General features: G+C 40.8%; 1 protein-coding gene and 1 pseudogene across 1 annotated transcript in view; one reads left to right on the top strand and one right to left on the bottom strand.

Annotated features, from left to right (window-relative positions):
• The first annotated feature begins 416 nt into the window (after positions 1–416).
• On the top strand, positions 417–2,391 carry LOC101589903 (annotated as a pseudogene).
• A 7,140-nt stretch (positions 2,392–9,531) lies between these two features.
• The window catches only part of LOC101590296 (olfactory receptor 7G2-like), a 31,742-nt gene continuing 26,332 nt past the window's right edge, over positions 9,532–14,941 (bottom strand). Inside the window, exon 2 of the mRNA XM_012517793.2 lies at positions 9,532–10,502. Coding sequence (XP_012373247.2) covers positions 9,532–10,502 — 971 coding nt within the window. The remainder of the gene's footprint in view (positions 10,503–14,941) is intronic.

Below are 14,941 nucleotides of genomic sequence, written 5' to 3' on the forward strand. Positions count from 1 at the left end.
TCAGTTAAGGATCTGCTCTACAATGAGACATAGAAGGGAACAGTAATAACTGGGCATATAGCTCTGCACCTTACCAAATAATGAAAGAGAATTACAGAACATCCTTAAAGGTGAGCACTGGAACATTACTGGTAGAGTGAAAAGCATCCCTGGACCTCAGGTTAGAAAGACATAAGTAGAGTAAAAACTACTTTGATATTTCTCCGTAAGAGGAACAAATATCTAAAGAAGATTATAATTAGTAGAGACCACACAAATGATGCAGTTCTGTTCTTGGTCCCCGCTTTTTCATCTCCTAGCACCAACGTGGACTAACAGTTAAAACACCATAACTCCTGGCAAACCAAGAAGCAGCAGACTTCAGATTACCTGTGTACCAAAGCAAAGGTAAGACATTCAGATCTGGGCTGGGTGAGATGGAGGTAAATGGAAGCTCTGTTTTGAGAGAAATCTGAAAGGTAGAGAAGAACCAGACTGCAGCAGAAAATGATGCTCACTGAGCCAACGACTGTTGTGCTTCCTCCACACGTGGGCAAGGCTGCAGCCACACAACCACAGGGAGACTATTTTTGAACTCAGGTCCCTGGGCTTGCCAGGCAAGTGTTTATTCAACTGAGCCATCTCCTCGGCCCCTGACTATTTTGTTGAAGCTCTCGGGCTTCAATATCCAAAGCTTCTCATTAGTCAAGCTTTGCTAGTCTCATGTGACTACAGGGCAGTGCAAAATCCTTCGGGATCAAGACTGAACAATGCAGAAGTTGGCTTTGGTTGATGCGCTCCCCGGGAGAGGTCAGCTGCATGTCATCTTCTTCACTCTACTTTGTCATTTTGGTTCATGTCCATCTCAAGTACCTGGTGCTCCTCAGTGCATCTGGATTCTGTTATTGAATCTCGTTTAATCTCTGTTATTGAGTTCTCATTTCCCTTAAACCTATTCTAACAAATAAGAATGATTTAAATCACATTCAATTTTTTAAAGAGTTTTTATGTCACTAAATATATAATTTTATTCCCCCTCTAAATATATGTGATATAAATATATAGTCAGCATTTGCTAAAAATAGAAACTCAGATGTCTAATGCTATGGATGTGCATGCAATCTCCAGCACCACATGCCATGCCAGCCCAGCCCCTAGTGCTATCTGAGCCACCCTCCAACAACAACAACAAAAAAAAGACAGATTGGCAGGCTGGATGAAGAAACATTGTTTAAATGGCAGCCAACTGCGAGGGAGCCTGTCAAAGATGCAGATCCTCGCATCGTTTCTTGCTGAGCCAGAGAAGTCACCTGTTTGTTACCAGGCAATCACGAAGAAGTTGAAAATATGTGAAGAAGAAAGTGGTTCCTCTCCCTCCATCCAGGCACCAGACAGCACAGCCATGAATGACAGCATCACACCCACAGACAAAAAGACAGGAGGATTTTTGGGCCTTGGATTCATGGGAAGCGGCATCGTCTCCGACTTGCTAAAACTAGGTCACACGGGGACTGTCTGGAATCAGACTGCAGAGAAATGTGATTTGGTCATCCAGTAGGGGCCCACCTAGGAAAGACTCCTGCTGAAGTTGTTTCAAGGGGCTGGGGAGATGGCTCAGTGGAATAAGCACTTGCCTGGCAAGTGCAAGGGCCTGAGTTCAATCCCCGGTTCCTCAAAAAAATAATAATAATAATGAAGTTGTTTCAAATTATAACATCACTTTTGCCTGTGTGTCTGATCCAAAGGCAGCCAAGGACCTGGTGCTTGGCCCCAGCAGTGTGCTGCAAGGGATCCATCCTAGGAAGTGTTATGTGGATATGTTGATGGTGGGTGCGGACACAGTCACTGAGCTGACCCAGGTGACTGTGTCTGGGGGTTAGGAGGAAGCGCTTTCTGGAGGCCTCAGTCTCAGGAAATCAGCAGCAGTCTAAGGACGTATGTTGGTGATCTTAGCAGTCAGAGACTGCTATATAAGGGGCTTATATAAGGACTGTAGCAGCTGCTTCCAGGCTATGAGGAAGACCTCCTTCTATCTAGGTGAAGTTGGCAGTGCAGCCAAGATGATGATGCCGATTGTAAACATGGTCCAAGAGAGCTTCATGGCCACCATTGCAGAGGGGCTGACCCTGGCCCAAGTCACAGGCCAGTCATAGCAGACACTCTTAGACATAGTCAGGGACAGTTGGCCAGTATCTTCTCAGACAAGTGCCAAAATATCCTCCAAGGGAACCTTAAACCTGATTTCTACCTGAAGTATGTTCAGAAGGATCTTCACCTGGCCATTGCCCTGGCAGTGCCATCAACCACCTGACACCTATGGCAGCTGCAGCCAATGAGGTATACAAAGGAACCAAGGTACTGTCCAAGCCCAACAATGACATGTCTGCTGTGCACCGAGCCTCTATACATTAAGTCATAGATGTGCTTTCCCACCCCTCTGATCTTCCCTTGGGCCTCTCTTCCCAACATGGGACTGGGGTCCTGGTATTTAACTCTGCACCAGTCCACCTGTCTCCATTTCCTTTTATACAGACTTGAGACTTGCCATCAGCACAGCACCCAGCAGTACCCTCCTCTCTGATGCCTCTGGAGGGAGGGATGTCACTAGGGTTGGCATGTGAGGAAGGAAGCTCTTGAGCCTAGGACTGGCCCCAACTAGGAGGCTGAACGTGTATATACACACACATACACACACACACACACACACACACACACACACACACACATATGCTCTCACCCCAGAACAGAAGCTGCCCAGAAACTGCTGCTGCCTAGCTATTTTTTTTCTTCCAAGCTTCTCATATCAAAACACTTCCAGGTTCCAGCAGCTCTGGCAGTGGGAGGAACGGCAGCAGTAGAGCTGCATAGCTCTGTGAGGCTGCCATGCACCTCCACCCACAGCTTCCACAAGCGCCCTGCGTGCGTGCTGCCAAGATGCCCAAAAGGAAGTTCAGCTTGGCCAAAAGGATGGTGAAGGAGGAGCCCAAGAGGAGATCAGAGAGGTTGTCGGCTAAACCTGGTCCAGCGAAAGTGAAAAGGAAAAAGGCAGCGGGAAAGGATAAATCTTCGGACAAAAAAATGCAAGTTATTTTGAGAATACAGATACAAAATGGTCATTCATTTCTACCTCTTTTTTGGTTAGTTTTGACAGAGAAGGGCATTCTATTGTCACTTAAATACTGTAGGTACATGAATTCAGCAAAATATCCCAATATAGTCCAATAGTCCGTAATAGCAGTGGGTTTTCCACAAGACTGTCAATGTCTGAAGTTGTCGACTTGAGCCTTTTACAGCTCAGCATGTTAATATGGCTTTACTTTTTATACTTCATTTTCATACTTTTCTGCTGGATGGTTATACCAAGAAAGAGCAAGACATATATAAAAAGAAATGTAACTTTTGTATCTGATAAGGTCAGTCAAATCCCCTCAGAATTTAACCTGAAACCCTGTACCTCAGTTTGTAGATCCTTTGTCAGTATCAGCCATGTGGATGAGTCACGGCCACTGCTTGAGCAATTTGCTCTCTGTGAAAGCCTGAGAGAATGTTCTCTCTCTAAGTGACTCTCCTTAGGCACACTCTACATCATCAATCACTTTCCTCTGTAGCCTCATAATCTCTTTGATCAGAAAATTTGAGGCACAACTGAGTTACATGATGTTACAGTGCAGGTTCTCCTATGTCCTGAGTCCTTACTGACCTTGAAAGGTTAGAGTCAAAATGTTGGCTGTCCTTGTAGCCCTTCTTTTTCTTTAATTTTTGGTCTGAAAACTTAAGTTGTAACATTTTCTATCAGTATACTCAAAATATATAGGATAGCTGTACAGCTGCATTCTCTTAACAGGCTGAAGTGGCTAATCAAAAAACCAAGGAAGATTTACCTGCAGAAAATGGAGAAACAAAATGAGGCGAGTGCAGCTTCTGATGAAGCAGAAGAGAAAGAAGCCAAGTCTGATTAATCACACACCATGTCTTATCAGTGCTCCCTGTCTGCCTTCTTGTACAATCCAGAGGAATATTTTTATCAACTATTTTTATAAATGCAAGTTTTTTAGTAGCTCTAGAAACATTTTTTAAGATGAGGGAATCCCACATCATCACATTTTTAAGGTGTAAATGATTTTTTAAGGGTGAAATCATTCTCTGGTTATTTTTTGGTATAACCAGAAATAGTGGGATATTGAATTATGGCAGGCTTTCCCTGTCTTGGGTGTCAGTTTAACATTCCATAGATGGGGGGGTTAGTTTTATATCCTGCAATACAAAGCATACTAAATGGCAATTTGGAATTACAGTCATGCATTTAATATGTTTTGGATACTTTAAATGACTTCTATTCCCATGTTTTTTGTAGAATTGTTTCCTGAAGAAAACTACATCCTAATCATTGCCTTGTCAGAGTCATGTATACTCTGCAACATCTTTGGTAGTGTTAGTCCAGTTTGTCCCATTTTGTTAATGTGCTGTGAAAGATTAAAATTGAGTATGTAGTGTATGTGATACAAAATTGTGAATTGGTGGGACTTAAGTAACACTTTGTCAGCACTTGAAGATACTGGTACTTAATCCTCTTAAGAAAATTTGGCTCCAAATTTGAAGCTGGAAAATCACTGAAACAACTGAAAAACAATCCATGGCTTTTTTTTTGGTATGTGTGTTAAGAATTGTGTGCAAAGTGAATCGTGTAGTGATCCTCAACACAACCAATAAAATCTTAAATATTAAAGACAAAAAAAAAAAATTCCAGTTGAGGAACTAAAATCAATAGAGGTTGACATTGTGTCCTAGTCCCTACCTGGACCCCTGCAGGGAGAGAGGGTCAGGGCCAGAATAAACCAACATTGGCTCCCAGAAGCAGTTCCTATGGACCCTCCAGCCTCAGCTGAGGAGGAATTTTAAGTCTAAGCTACCAATGTGCATCCATCTCCTGTAGAAGCCTTTATAAACTGAGAAGAGACTGCCACTATCTCACACAGGTGGTCTTGGCTCTGTGGCAAGAGCAACAAGCAGCTGGGCTGCAAATGAGCATGACTTCCTAGCTCCCCACCTGCTGCTCAACCCCCTTTGGCACTGCAAGCCCCTGCTGGGTCCAAGGCCCTTGCTTCCCTGCATTGGGAGCCTGATACTTGCCAGGCTGTTTTAGTGCTTGGATTTGCATTCCAGCCCTTGGGAAGAGTACCCTCAGGACCCTGAGCAGTGGAGTGTGAGAGCCACTCCTTCCTATTTCCATTGCGTCACCATCTTCACCTGGCTCTGGAGACCCACTGAGCTGGCCAACCTGGTCCAGCCTGCCCTGTGCTGGTCTTCCACATGCCCCATCTCTCTTCACTCTCTTCTACTTCTACTTTTCCTCCAATGAAGACAGTATTTCTGTCTGTCTGCCCTATCTTTGCCTCAAATCCAGCCTGACCAATGATGAGCATTTCTTAATAAATGTCTGTCCCAGCCAGCATCACACTGTTTAGTGTACGACTGGGTCTGACCTCATGAACTGACCCTCCCAGGTGGAGCTGGGACATTCTTGAGGCCCTAGCATTTCTCCTTGGGTAGGGGACCAGTGGCTTGGAATGTTGCACAAGAACAAGAAGGAGTTCCCCCAAGAGATGTCAACTTTTTCTCCCTCCCATGGGGTTGGTCTTCCAAAGTCACAATTTACAGTTTAACAGTGTAGCATGGCCACACTGGTGTGGGTGGGGAAGCTGACCATGGGGGTTCAGAACACTTGTTCATTTCACTGGGATTTTGAACTCATTTGTCTGAACACAACGTGTCTTAGTCTTGGTGGACGCACTGAGGGTGGGGGTGGGGGAAAGCACTGTAATGAAACTGGTTGGTCAATGTTGTCTTAATATTGTTGAGAATTCTGTAAAGTTTCTTTTTATGAGTATTTCTGTTTAAGCTGTTTCACCTTTGTTTTGAAATCCTTCCCTTTAAGGAGAAAATGTGACACTTGTGAAAAAGTTTGTAAGAAAACCCCCTTTTTCCTTTAAACCACCTTTAAATGACAGAAAAGAAAAGAAATCAGGGCTGGCCAGATAGCTCAGCAGACAAAAGTGCCTGCTTAGGAGACAGCAGGGGTTGGGGTTTGATCCCCAGCACACAAGCCATGCCAGTTCTGCCATCTACCCTCCGGGTGCATTGACACAGAGATTGAGACTGAGCATGGTGGAGCATGTCTGTAATCCCAGCAATTGGGAGGCTGAAAACAGGAGGATCACTACAAGTCTGATCTACATTATGAGACCCTGTAGACCCTGCACTAACACATTAAAAAAAAAAAACAGAAATCAACCAGTAACAAATGCTGGGAACAAGGGCTGTCAGGAAAAAGCAACCTTTCCTCAGTGTTGGAGGGAGTGCAGACTGATGCAACATTGTGGAAATCAGTATAATGATTCTCAAAAATCTAGGGTTAAAGGGTCCCATTAGACACAGCTATTCTCCTTCTGGGCATCTCCCCAGAATAATTAAGAGCATCACACCACAATGATGTACATGCACCTATATTTATAACAGTACAATTGGTAATAGCTAAATCTTGAAAATAAACCAAATGTCCATTTACCAGGGAATGGATAAACCAATTTTTATACAATGGAATACTAGTCAACTGAAAAGAAGAATTTACGTGAGACTTTTATAGGTAAATGGATGCAATTTGAGGTCATAATCATAAGTGAAATAAATCAGACTGAAGTGAATAAATTACATTGCCTTTCTGGTGTGAGAAATTGAAAATCTAGATAAAGTCTATCATGTACAATAGATATTTTGACATAAGACAAAATTGTTTAAAAAGATGGGATTGTGGCAAAGGAAAAAAAAAGAAGAGAAAGAGGGAAAATGCAAGTTAGCTCTAGTATTAATGTCTCTTTAATATATTAAAAAGTGCTAATATCAACTGGAGAATTTTTTAATTATAATTGTATTTTATCTTGAAGAGTAATAACAAAAGCAATAAAATCAAAAACAAAGACAGAAACAGGGTAACCTACAATAATACATATGTTACAGATTTTCAAAACAAGAATAGCTGATTAACAATGATTGATATATTATCTATTTTTATGGTCAGATCTATTGCTTTTTATCATCAAATCTGTTGCAACTGGAGAATTTTTTATTCCCATTATTTTTCTCTGAGTAACTACTTTGAATATGACAATATGCAATGTATTCAGTATTGTTATTCTACTAATTTGTTAAGAATTTCTGTCTTACTGTTTCCATATTATGAATGTACTTCAGATTAAACAATTCACTGGCAGTAACAGCCAATGAATCACAGAGGAATAAAACTTCAAGTACTTTCTAGAATCCAACAATAATGTCACCAAACTTTAGCATCACATACAAGACATGATAGAATCAGCTTTAAGAGACAAATTAAAACCCGTGAATGCCCACATCAGAGCAGTGGTCCAAAATAAATAACCTGATGCTGCTTCCAAAGACCTTACAGGAACTAGAACAATGCAAATTCAAAACAAGCCCAAAGAAGGAAATTATGTTTGGACCAGAAATCATTGTAATTCAGACTAAAATTGCAATACAAAATATTCAATAGAAAGCTGGTTCTTATAACACACAAGTGAACTAAACAAGCCTAACTCAAACTTGAAAAAAAAAAGGAAAGTAACTGTATCAATGCATGTAGGAATGCAAGTGACAGGTAAGACACAGTTCTGCAAAATAAATTAAGCACAGCTTTGCATCTGACTATTCTGCATGCACCAAAGCAGCAATGTTACTTTTTACAAAGAACTAACAGGATAAACTAAATTACCTTAAAAATTTAATTGAACTTTTTTCCCATAATTTTATTGATAAGCAAATAGCAATGAGACAGCTTCAAATCAAATCAGTGGGACAGCTTCAATAATTAACATATTGCATACATTCTTCCTAGTGGTTAATTGCTATACAAGATGCGGACTCGATATCCTATTTACAAACACCATTGGAACAAATCCCTCTATTCATTAAGAGAATGTAACTATATGTCTATTCTAACCACTTTGAATACACAGATACAAAATGGACATTCATCTGTATGCTCTTTTTTTGTTAAGTTCCGTTATTTGAATATTATAGGTGTGTGAACTCAACAAAATATTGTAAAAGAGTCCAGTAGCCCATAATAGTATTGTGTCTTCTGCTTGACTGGCAACCTCAGAAATTGTTGACCTGAGTCATCTACAGCTCAACATAACAGCATGGCTTTACTTCCTATATTTCATCTTCATACTTTTCTACTGGATGGTTAAGACCAAGGTAAAGCAGGACCTATGCAACAAGAGTTGTAGCTTTTGGGTCTGAGAAGGTCAGTGAAATCCCCTCAGGATTTATCCTGAGATCCTGTACCTCAGATTGTAGAATCTTTGTCAGTGTCAGCCATGTGGATGAGTCACAGCCATTGCTTGGCCAATGTGCTCTCTGTGAAAGACTGAGAGAATGTTTTCTCTCCATGGGACTCTCCCTAGGCACACTCTACATCATCGATCACTTTCCTCTTTGGCCCCATATAAACAACAACAACAATGAAGAAAGAATACTTAAACCACTAGAAAACTGCCAGAGAGTAGAGCAAAATTTTTTTTTCTGTAGACTATTGAGATTGTCACTCAGGCAGGTGTCATTTCAACCAATTGATTTTTTTCTTTATTTTAAGGGAAGGGTACAGGGTGTTCAGGGTCTCACTACTCGGTCAGACTCCTAGTAATCCTCCTGTTTACAGCCTCCCAAGAGCTGGGATTACAGGTGAGCACCACCATGTCCAGTCCCAATTGACCACAATCCCCAGTCTCAACTGCCATCTTAGCACGCTTCCCCGGTTGGCAGGGGACCAGTAAGGCAGGCCTGGGGATCAAACCCCCAGCCCCTGTGCCTGCTTGCAGGAGCTTTAATCAACCAGTTGATTCTTGTGTGTGTGTGTGTGTGTGTGTGTGTGTGTGTGGTTTTTTTAACTGTTGTCTTACAAAAATAAAATAAAGCCAGTAACACTAAAACTTAAGTCTTGGGCTCTGATTCCATAATGAAAGAAAGAAAATTAAGTTTAAGAAATGAAATCATAGGGCTGACCAAATAGCTCAGCAGATTAAAGTGCCCGCAAGCAGGCACAGGGGCTGGGGATTCAATCCCCAGGCCTGCTGTGCCGGTCCTGCCCCCAGAGCACGCTGAGACAGCAATTGCGACTGGGCGTGGTGGTGCACACCTGTCATCCCAGCTCTTGGGAGGCTGTAAACAGGCGGATCACTACAAGTCTGATCTAGTAGTAAGACCTTGAACACCCTTAGAGCCTTCCCTAAAATACAAATAAATAAATAATAAAAATTTAAAAAGAAAAAAAATAAAGTCATTCTTTGAAGTATCACAAATGACTACAAAAGGGCAGAGTTGCATGAAAAATACAATTTAAAAATGTACTTAGCTTTATATCATTATGTGGTTATTTTGATACACTTGGTGGTAGAAGAGCCAAGTATTCTAACACACTAGTATTTCTGTCACTGTGACTTACTCTATAAACCCTAGTCAACAGTGAGTGACATATTAAAGAATAGAAGACAGCCTTACGAAGAGCCTCCTCAATGCTCCTTTCATGTCTTTGTTCCTCAAGCTGTAAATAAAAGGGTTAACTATTTGAGGCACCACAGAATACATCACTGAAGCCATAGCAGCTTTCCTGGAGGAGTCAGTCATTGCAGAACTGATGTAGACACCTAACCCTGTCCCATAGAACAGGAAGACCACTGTCAGGTGAGATCCACAGGTTGAAAAGGCTTTATACTTTGCTCTAGCAGATGGAATCCTCAAAACAGAGGATACAATTTGAGCATAAGAGAAAACAATTCCAGAGACAGGAAGACCACCAAATATGAAAGCTGCAACATAGATGAGGATGTTATTGATGAGGGTATCAGAACAGGCAAGTTTGATGATTTGAGCAAGTTCACAGAAGAAGAGGGGGATCCCCAGATCTGCACAGAAGGTCAGCCTCAGGGCCATCAGAGCAAGCAAGAGGGCATTTGCAGCACTAATGGGCAGGGAAAGTAGCACCAGTGCATCACAGAGGTGAGGGTTCATGATGACTGTGTATTTCAGTGGATGACAAATGGCCACATACCGATCATAAGCCATGGCTGCAAGGAGACAATTCTCCAGGCCAGCAAAAAACAAAACAAAGCAGGCCTGAGTGAGGCAACCTGAGTAAGTGATGCTCGGATCCTGGGCTCCGGTGTTCACCAGCATCTTTGGGATCGTGGTAGTGCTCATACAGATGTCAGTGAGGGACAGGTTGGAGAGGAAGAAGTACATGGGGGTGTGGAGGTGGGAGTCAGAGCTGATGGCCAGGATGATGAGCAGGTTTCCCAGGATGGTGACGAGGTACAGGGACAGGAACAGGCTGAAGATGAGCAGATGAAGAGCTGGATCATCCGTCATTCCAAGAAGAAAGAAGTTTGCTACATCTGTTTGGTTTCTAGCTTCCTCATTGAATCTGATAGAAATGTGGAATGAAGTAACTTGTTAGCACCATCACCAGCATCACTTGGGAACATGGGAAAATATAAGCTCTTTGCCCTGTAGCCAAACTCATTCCCCATAAAAACTCTAGTGAGGGAACATGGGTGCAGCCTTCAGTAAAACTTCTGAATGTCCTTAACCAGTACTGAATTGGGAACAGAAGCGCAATTGATGACCAATCTTCCTCATGGTTAGTATGAACTCAATAAACGTGAAGACATTTTCCTTTGCTGGATTCTGTCCCCAACCATGTAGCTGCACACTTTTTGCTCCACTCCTCTGGATGAAACATATTCTTTTTAATTGAATAATATGTTTAAAATATACAATATAATACTTGCATACACTCATCAAAGATAAGCATGATTAGAATACATAGAAAAAGATATATATATATAATTTTTTCACAACAAAATTTATATTTATATCCCCCTTTTTTGTTTTGTATTGTCAGAGATGGGGTTCCATTGCTGTCAGAGAAGCTGTATTTGGAAAAATCTTTAAAGAAGCTTTTCATACTTGATGCCAGTCCAAAACTTATAGGTACTTGAATTCAGAAAAATAACCCAATATAGTCCAATAGTTCATAATAGTAGTGAGTAATCAACACAACTGGCAATTGCCCAAATTTGTTGACCTGAACCTTTTACAGTTCAGCATATTAATATAGCTTTATTATTTTTTTTTGGATGTACTATTTTTTATTTTTTTTATTTTTTTTTCAAAGTTTTATTGACAAACAGATAGCAATGAGACAGTTTCAAATCATATCGGAAGTACAGTTTCAACAAATAATACACTGCATATATTCTTCTTAGTGGTTAATTGCTGTACAAGATGCGGACTTGTGATCCCATTTACAAACACCATTAGAACAAATCATTCTATTCATTAAGAGAATGCAACTATATATCTATCCCAACCTCTTTGAATACACAGATACAAAATGGACATTCATCGGTATACCCCATTTTTTCTAAGTTCCGTTATTGAATATTATAGGTGTGTAAACTCAGCAAAATATTCTAAAAGAGTCCAGTAGCCCATAATAGCATTGGGTCTTATATTTAACTGGCAATGTCAGAAATTATTGACCTGAGTCCCCCACAGCTCAACCCAACAGCATGGCTTAATTTCTTATATTTCAACTTCATACTTTTCTACTGGATGGTTAAGACCAAGGTAAAGCAGGACCTATGCAACAAGAGTTGTAGCTTTTTGGTCTGAGAAGGTCAGTGAAATGCCCTCAGGATTTGTCCTGAGATCCTGTACCTCAGATTGTAGAACCTTCATCAGTGCAGCCATGTGGATGAGTCACGGCCATTGCTTGGCCAATGTGCTCTCTGTGAAAGCCTGAGAGAGTGTCTTCTCCCCATGTGACTCTCCTTAGGCACACTCTATGTCATCGATCACTTTCCTCTTTGGCCCCATAATCTTCTTGATCAGAAAATTTGGGACACTACCGAGGTACATGACGTTACAGTACAAGTTTTCATATATCCTGAGTCTTAATTGACCTTAGAAGGTTAGGGCCAAAATGTTGGCTTTCCTTGTATCCTTCCTTTTTCTCTAATTTGGTCTGCAAACTTAGGTTGTTAACCATCCAGAAGAAAAGCTTATTGTTATTATCAAACGATTTGGGCTATCAATCTTAACCTCACTATCTCACTGCATTTCAAACATCTTAGGCATAATAAGGAACAGGTATTTTTCATCAAGTATTGATATGTTGAACTTTAAGTCCCTACATAATATGATAAAAAAACATTTTAAAATTACATTATATTTTAAAAAATAGGATAAAGAATTCTATGCTTCTCATGTTTGCACATAAGTCCAAAAATCTCACCATATACAACCTTGAAGCAGGACAGTCCCACAATATTCCTTTTCCTGTCTCTTGCTTTCCTTCACCACCGCCTTCTTCTTGAACATCCATCTACCCTAGAGACATCTTAGCAGTAAATGGCATGTCATGACAAGCCGCCATATTCAACATACCACAATGACAGGCACTCCCATCATGAAACAACTGTTACAAATTACCATCTGCAGTGCAGTAGCTTAGTTCCCAGGTATCAGTATATATAGTTAGTCAGGGTGAGAATCTTTCCAATTAACTCCTAGATTAAAGAATCTTCTGAATATTCTCAGGATCATTATAGCTTTATTTTTGATACCTCGTGGTTACACTTTTCTACTGGATGGTTGAGACTAAGTTAAAGCAATATCTATATAATTAAAGAATAAATTTTGCTATCTGACAAGGTCAGTATATACAAGATAGGATAGATAGACAGCTACTTTCTCTTAGTTCATTGAGAAGAAAAGTTTGTACTAATATTGTTTAGACAAGATATCACTTCTGCATCTTGTCCTATGAATAACTCCATCTCCATTCCCTTATAAAATAAGCATTCATTGAAAACAATATATGTGGTAACATTGGATAATGACAAAATTCTAAAACAGAGAGATGTAATACAGCACTCAGGGACTCATATATTTATGATGTGAAAAGGAGGAAGATAAGTTATCACACCATTTGAACATTTGCTAGCATTCATTTGAACAAAGTGATTTGAAAACAAAAAAAGGAAGAAGCTCCTGCTCATTGGAAGTATTTTATATTCATTATTATAGAGCATTTTGGCTTCAAATATTCTAAGATTGACCGCCATGTGGATTGCTTAACTTACATAATTTAATAGAAATCTAGTTTTTGTCAATAATCGATGTTCTTTGCTGAAATACATTTTTATTGCACATCAACTTTGTTTCATTCCTTGTGCTAGGTCCCAACTATACAGCAAAGGGTAAGCCCATGCCTTAAGAAACCAAAGACTGGAGTCCAGTTGTGAAATCTGTCTTCTAATGCAGTGGCTCCCTAAATTTGGCTGGCCTTAGCACTCCAGAAGGTTAGGCGACATTGTGCATATGTGGTTTCTTGCCACCTTCCCCATTTTCCTAGGGGAATCCTTAGGTAGAGTGAGGTGGTATTGTGGATATGAACTCAAGAGTAGTTAGTAAAACCTTCATTGGAGATCAGTTACACTGACTTATGAGTTAATTCTTTATAGCAATCACTAACAATGCTTCTGGATAGTGCAGCACAGAGAAATAACCACTTGACAACAGACAACTAGGCAGTTATAATTCTTTTTTTGGTGGCCAGCTCAGCCAATATTTAATGGCAATGGAATACCCTTCTCTGACAAAACTAAACAAAAAAAGGGGATACAAATGAAGGACCATTTTGTATCTGTATATCCAAAACAGGATAGATATACAGCTACTTTCTCTTAATTCAATGAGAAGATTTGTACTAATAGTATTTGTGAACAGGATATTATGTCTGCATCTTGTACTATGAATAACCACTAAGAAGATGACAATATGCGATGTATTAATTATTGAAACTGTCCTACTAATTGGTTTGAAACTGTCTCATTGCTATTTGTTTCTTAATAAAATTATTTTTAAAAATTATTTTATTCAGACCTGAAAAAACTGTGGGGGTATTGTATGATGAGATACAAATAAATCAAAAATACCATCACAGAGATCAGAACAGGAAATGTATGCACTCACGGGTTCCAGGGGTTTATTTTTATATTGTTTAGACTACTGTACACAGAACTATTTATTCTCCTTAAAGAAGCAATTTACCAGAGCCGACCAGATAGCTCACAAGACTAAAGTGCCTGCTTAGGCAGAGCGCAGTGGCAGGGGTTCGTTACCCCATGTGCTGTGCTGGCCCCGCCCTGGGGTATGCTGAGATGTTGATTGAGACTGAGTGTGGTGGTGCATGCCTGTAATCTCAGCACTTGGGAGGCTGAAAACAGGAGGATCACTACGAGTCCGATCTATGTAATGAGACTCTGTACCAAATACATTTTTTAAAAAAAGAAGCAATTTTTCAAGACAACTAAGGAAAGAATGAAAAAGAGACTCGTAACATAATAAGTCAATCGAGACAACCCAGGGCCACGGGATCCTGAACAGACCCAGAGGGCAGGCCCGGAGAGTGAGTGAGAGGACCGAGGCCACAGGATCCTGAATAGACCCAGAGCGCAGGCCTAGCGAGTGAGTGAGACAACCCAGGGCCTGGTGGGATCCTGAACAGACTCAGAGCACAGGCCCAGCAGGAACCCTTCAGCAGAACTACTTGCAAAGAGGCTAGAGGCAAGACCCACCCAGCTGATTCAGGAGCAGAACATCCTGCCAGAGAAACACAAAGGGTTCAACTCTAATGGCTGCAGCAGAAAGAAGTGGAGCACAGCAGCCAGATCCAAACAACACCCACCTGGAGGAATCTGAACTTCGTAGATCTAGACCTGGTGCTAAGGTAATAACTCTACCTAAGCTCTACACCAAAGGTCAGAAGACAGTGGTATACAAAATGACAAAGAGAAGGAATAAAATGCAGTCTCAGGCC

This window comes from Octodon degus, unplaced genomic scaffold, assembly GCF_000260255.1.
Source record: "Octodon degus isolate 3935 unplaced genomic scaffold, OctDeg1.0 scaffold00214, whole genome shotgun sequence".
In the NCBI taxonomy this organism is placed as follows: domain Eukaryota; kingdom Metazoa; phylum Chordata; class Mammalia; order Rodentia; family Octodontidae; genus Octodon; species Octodon degus.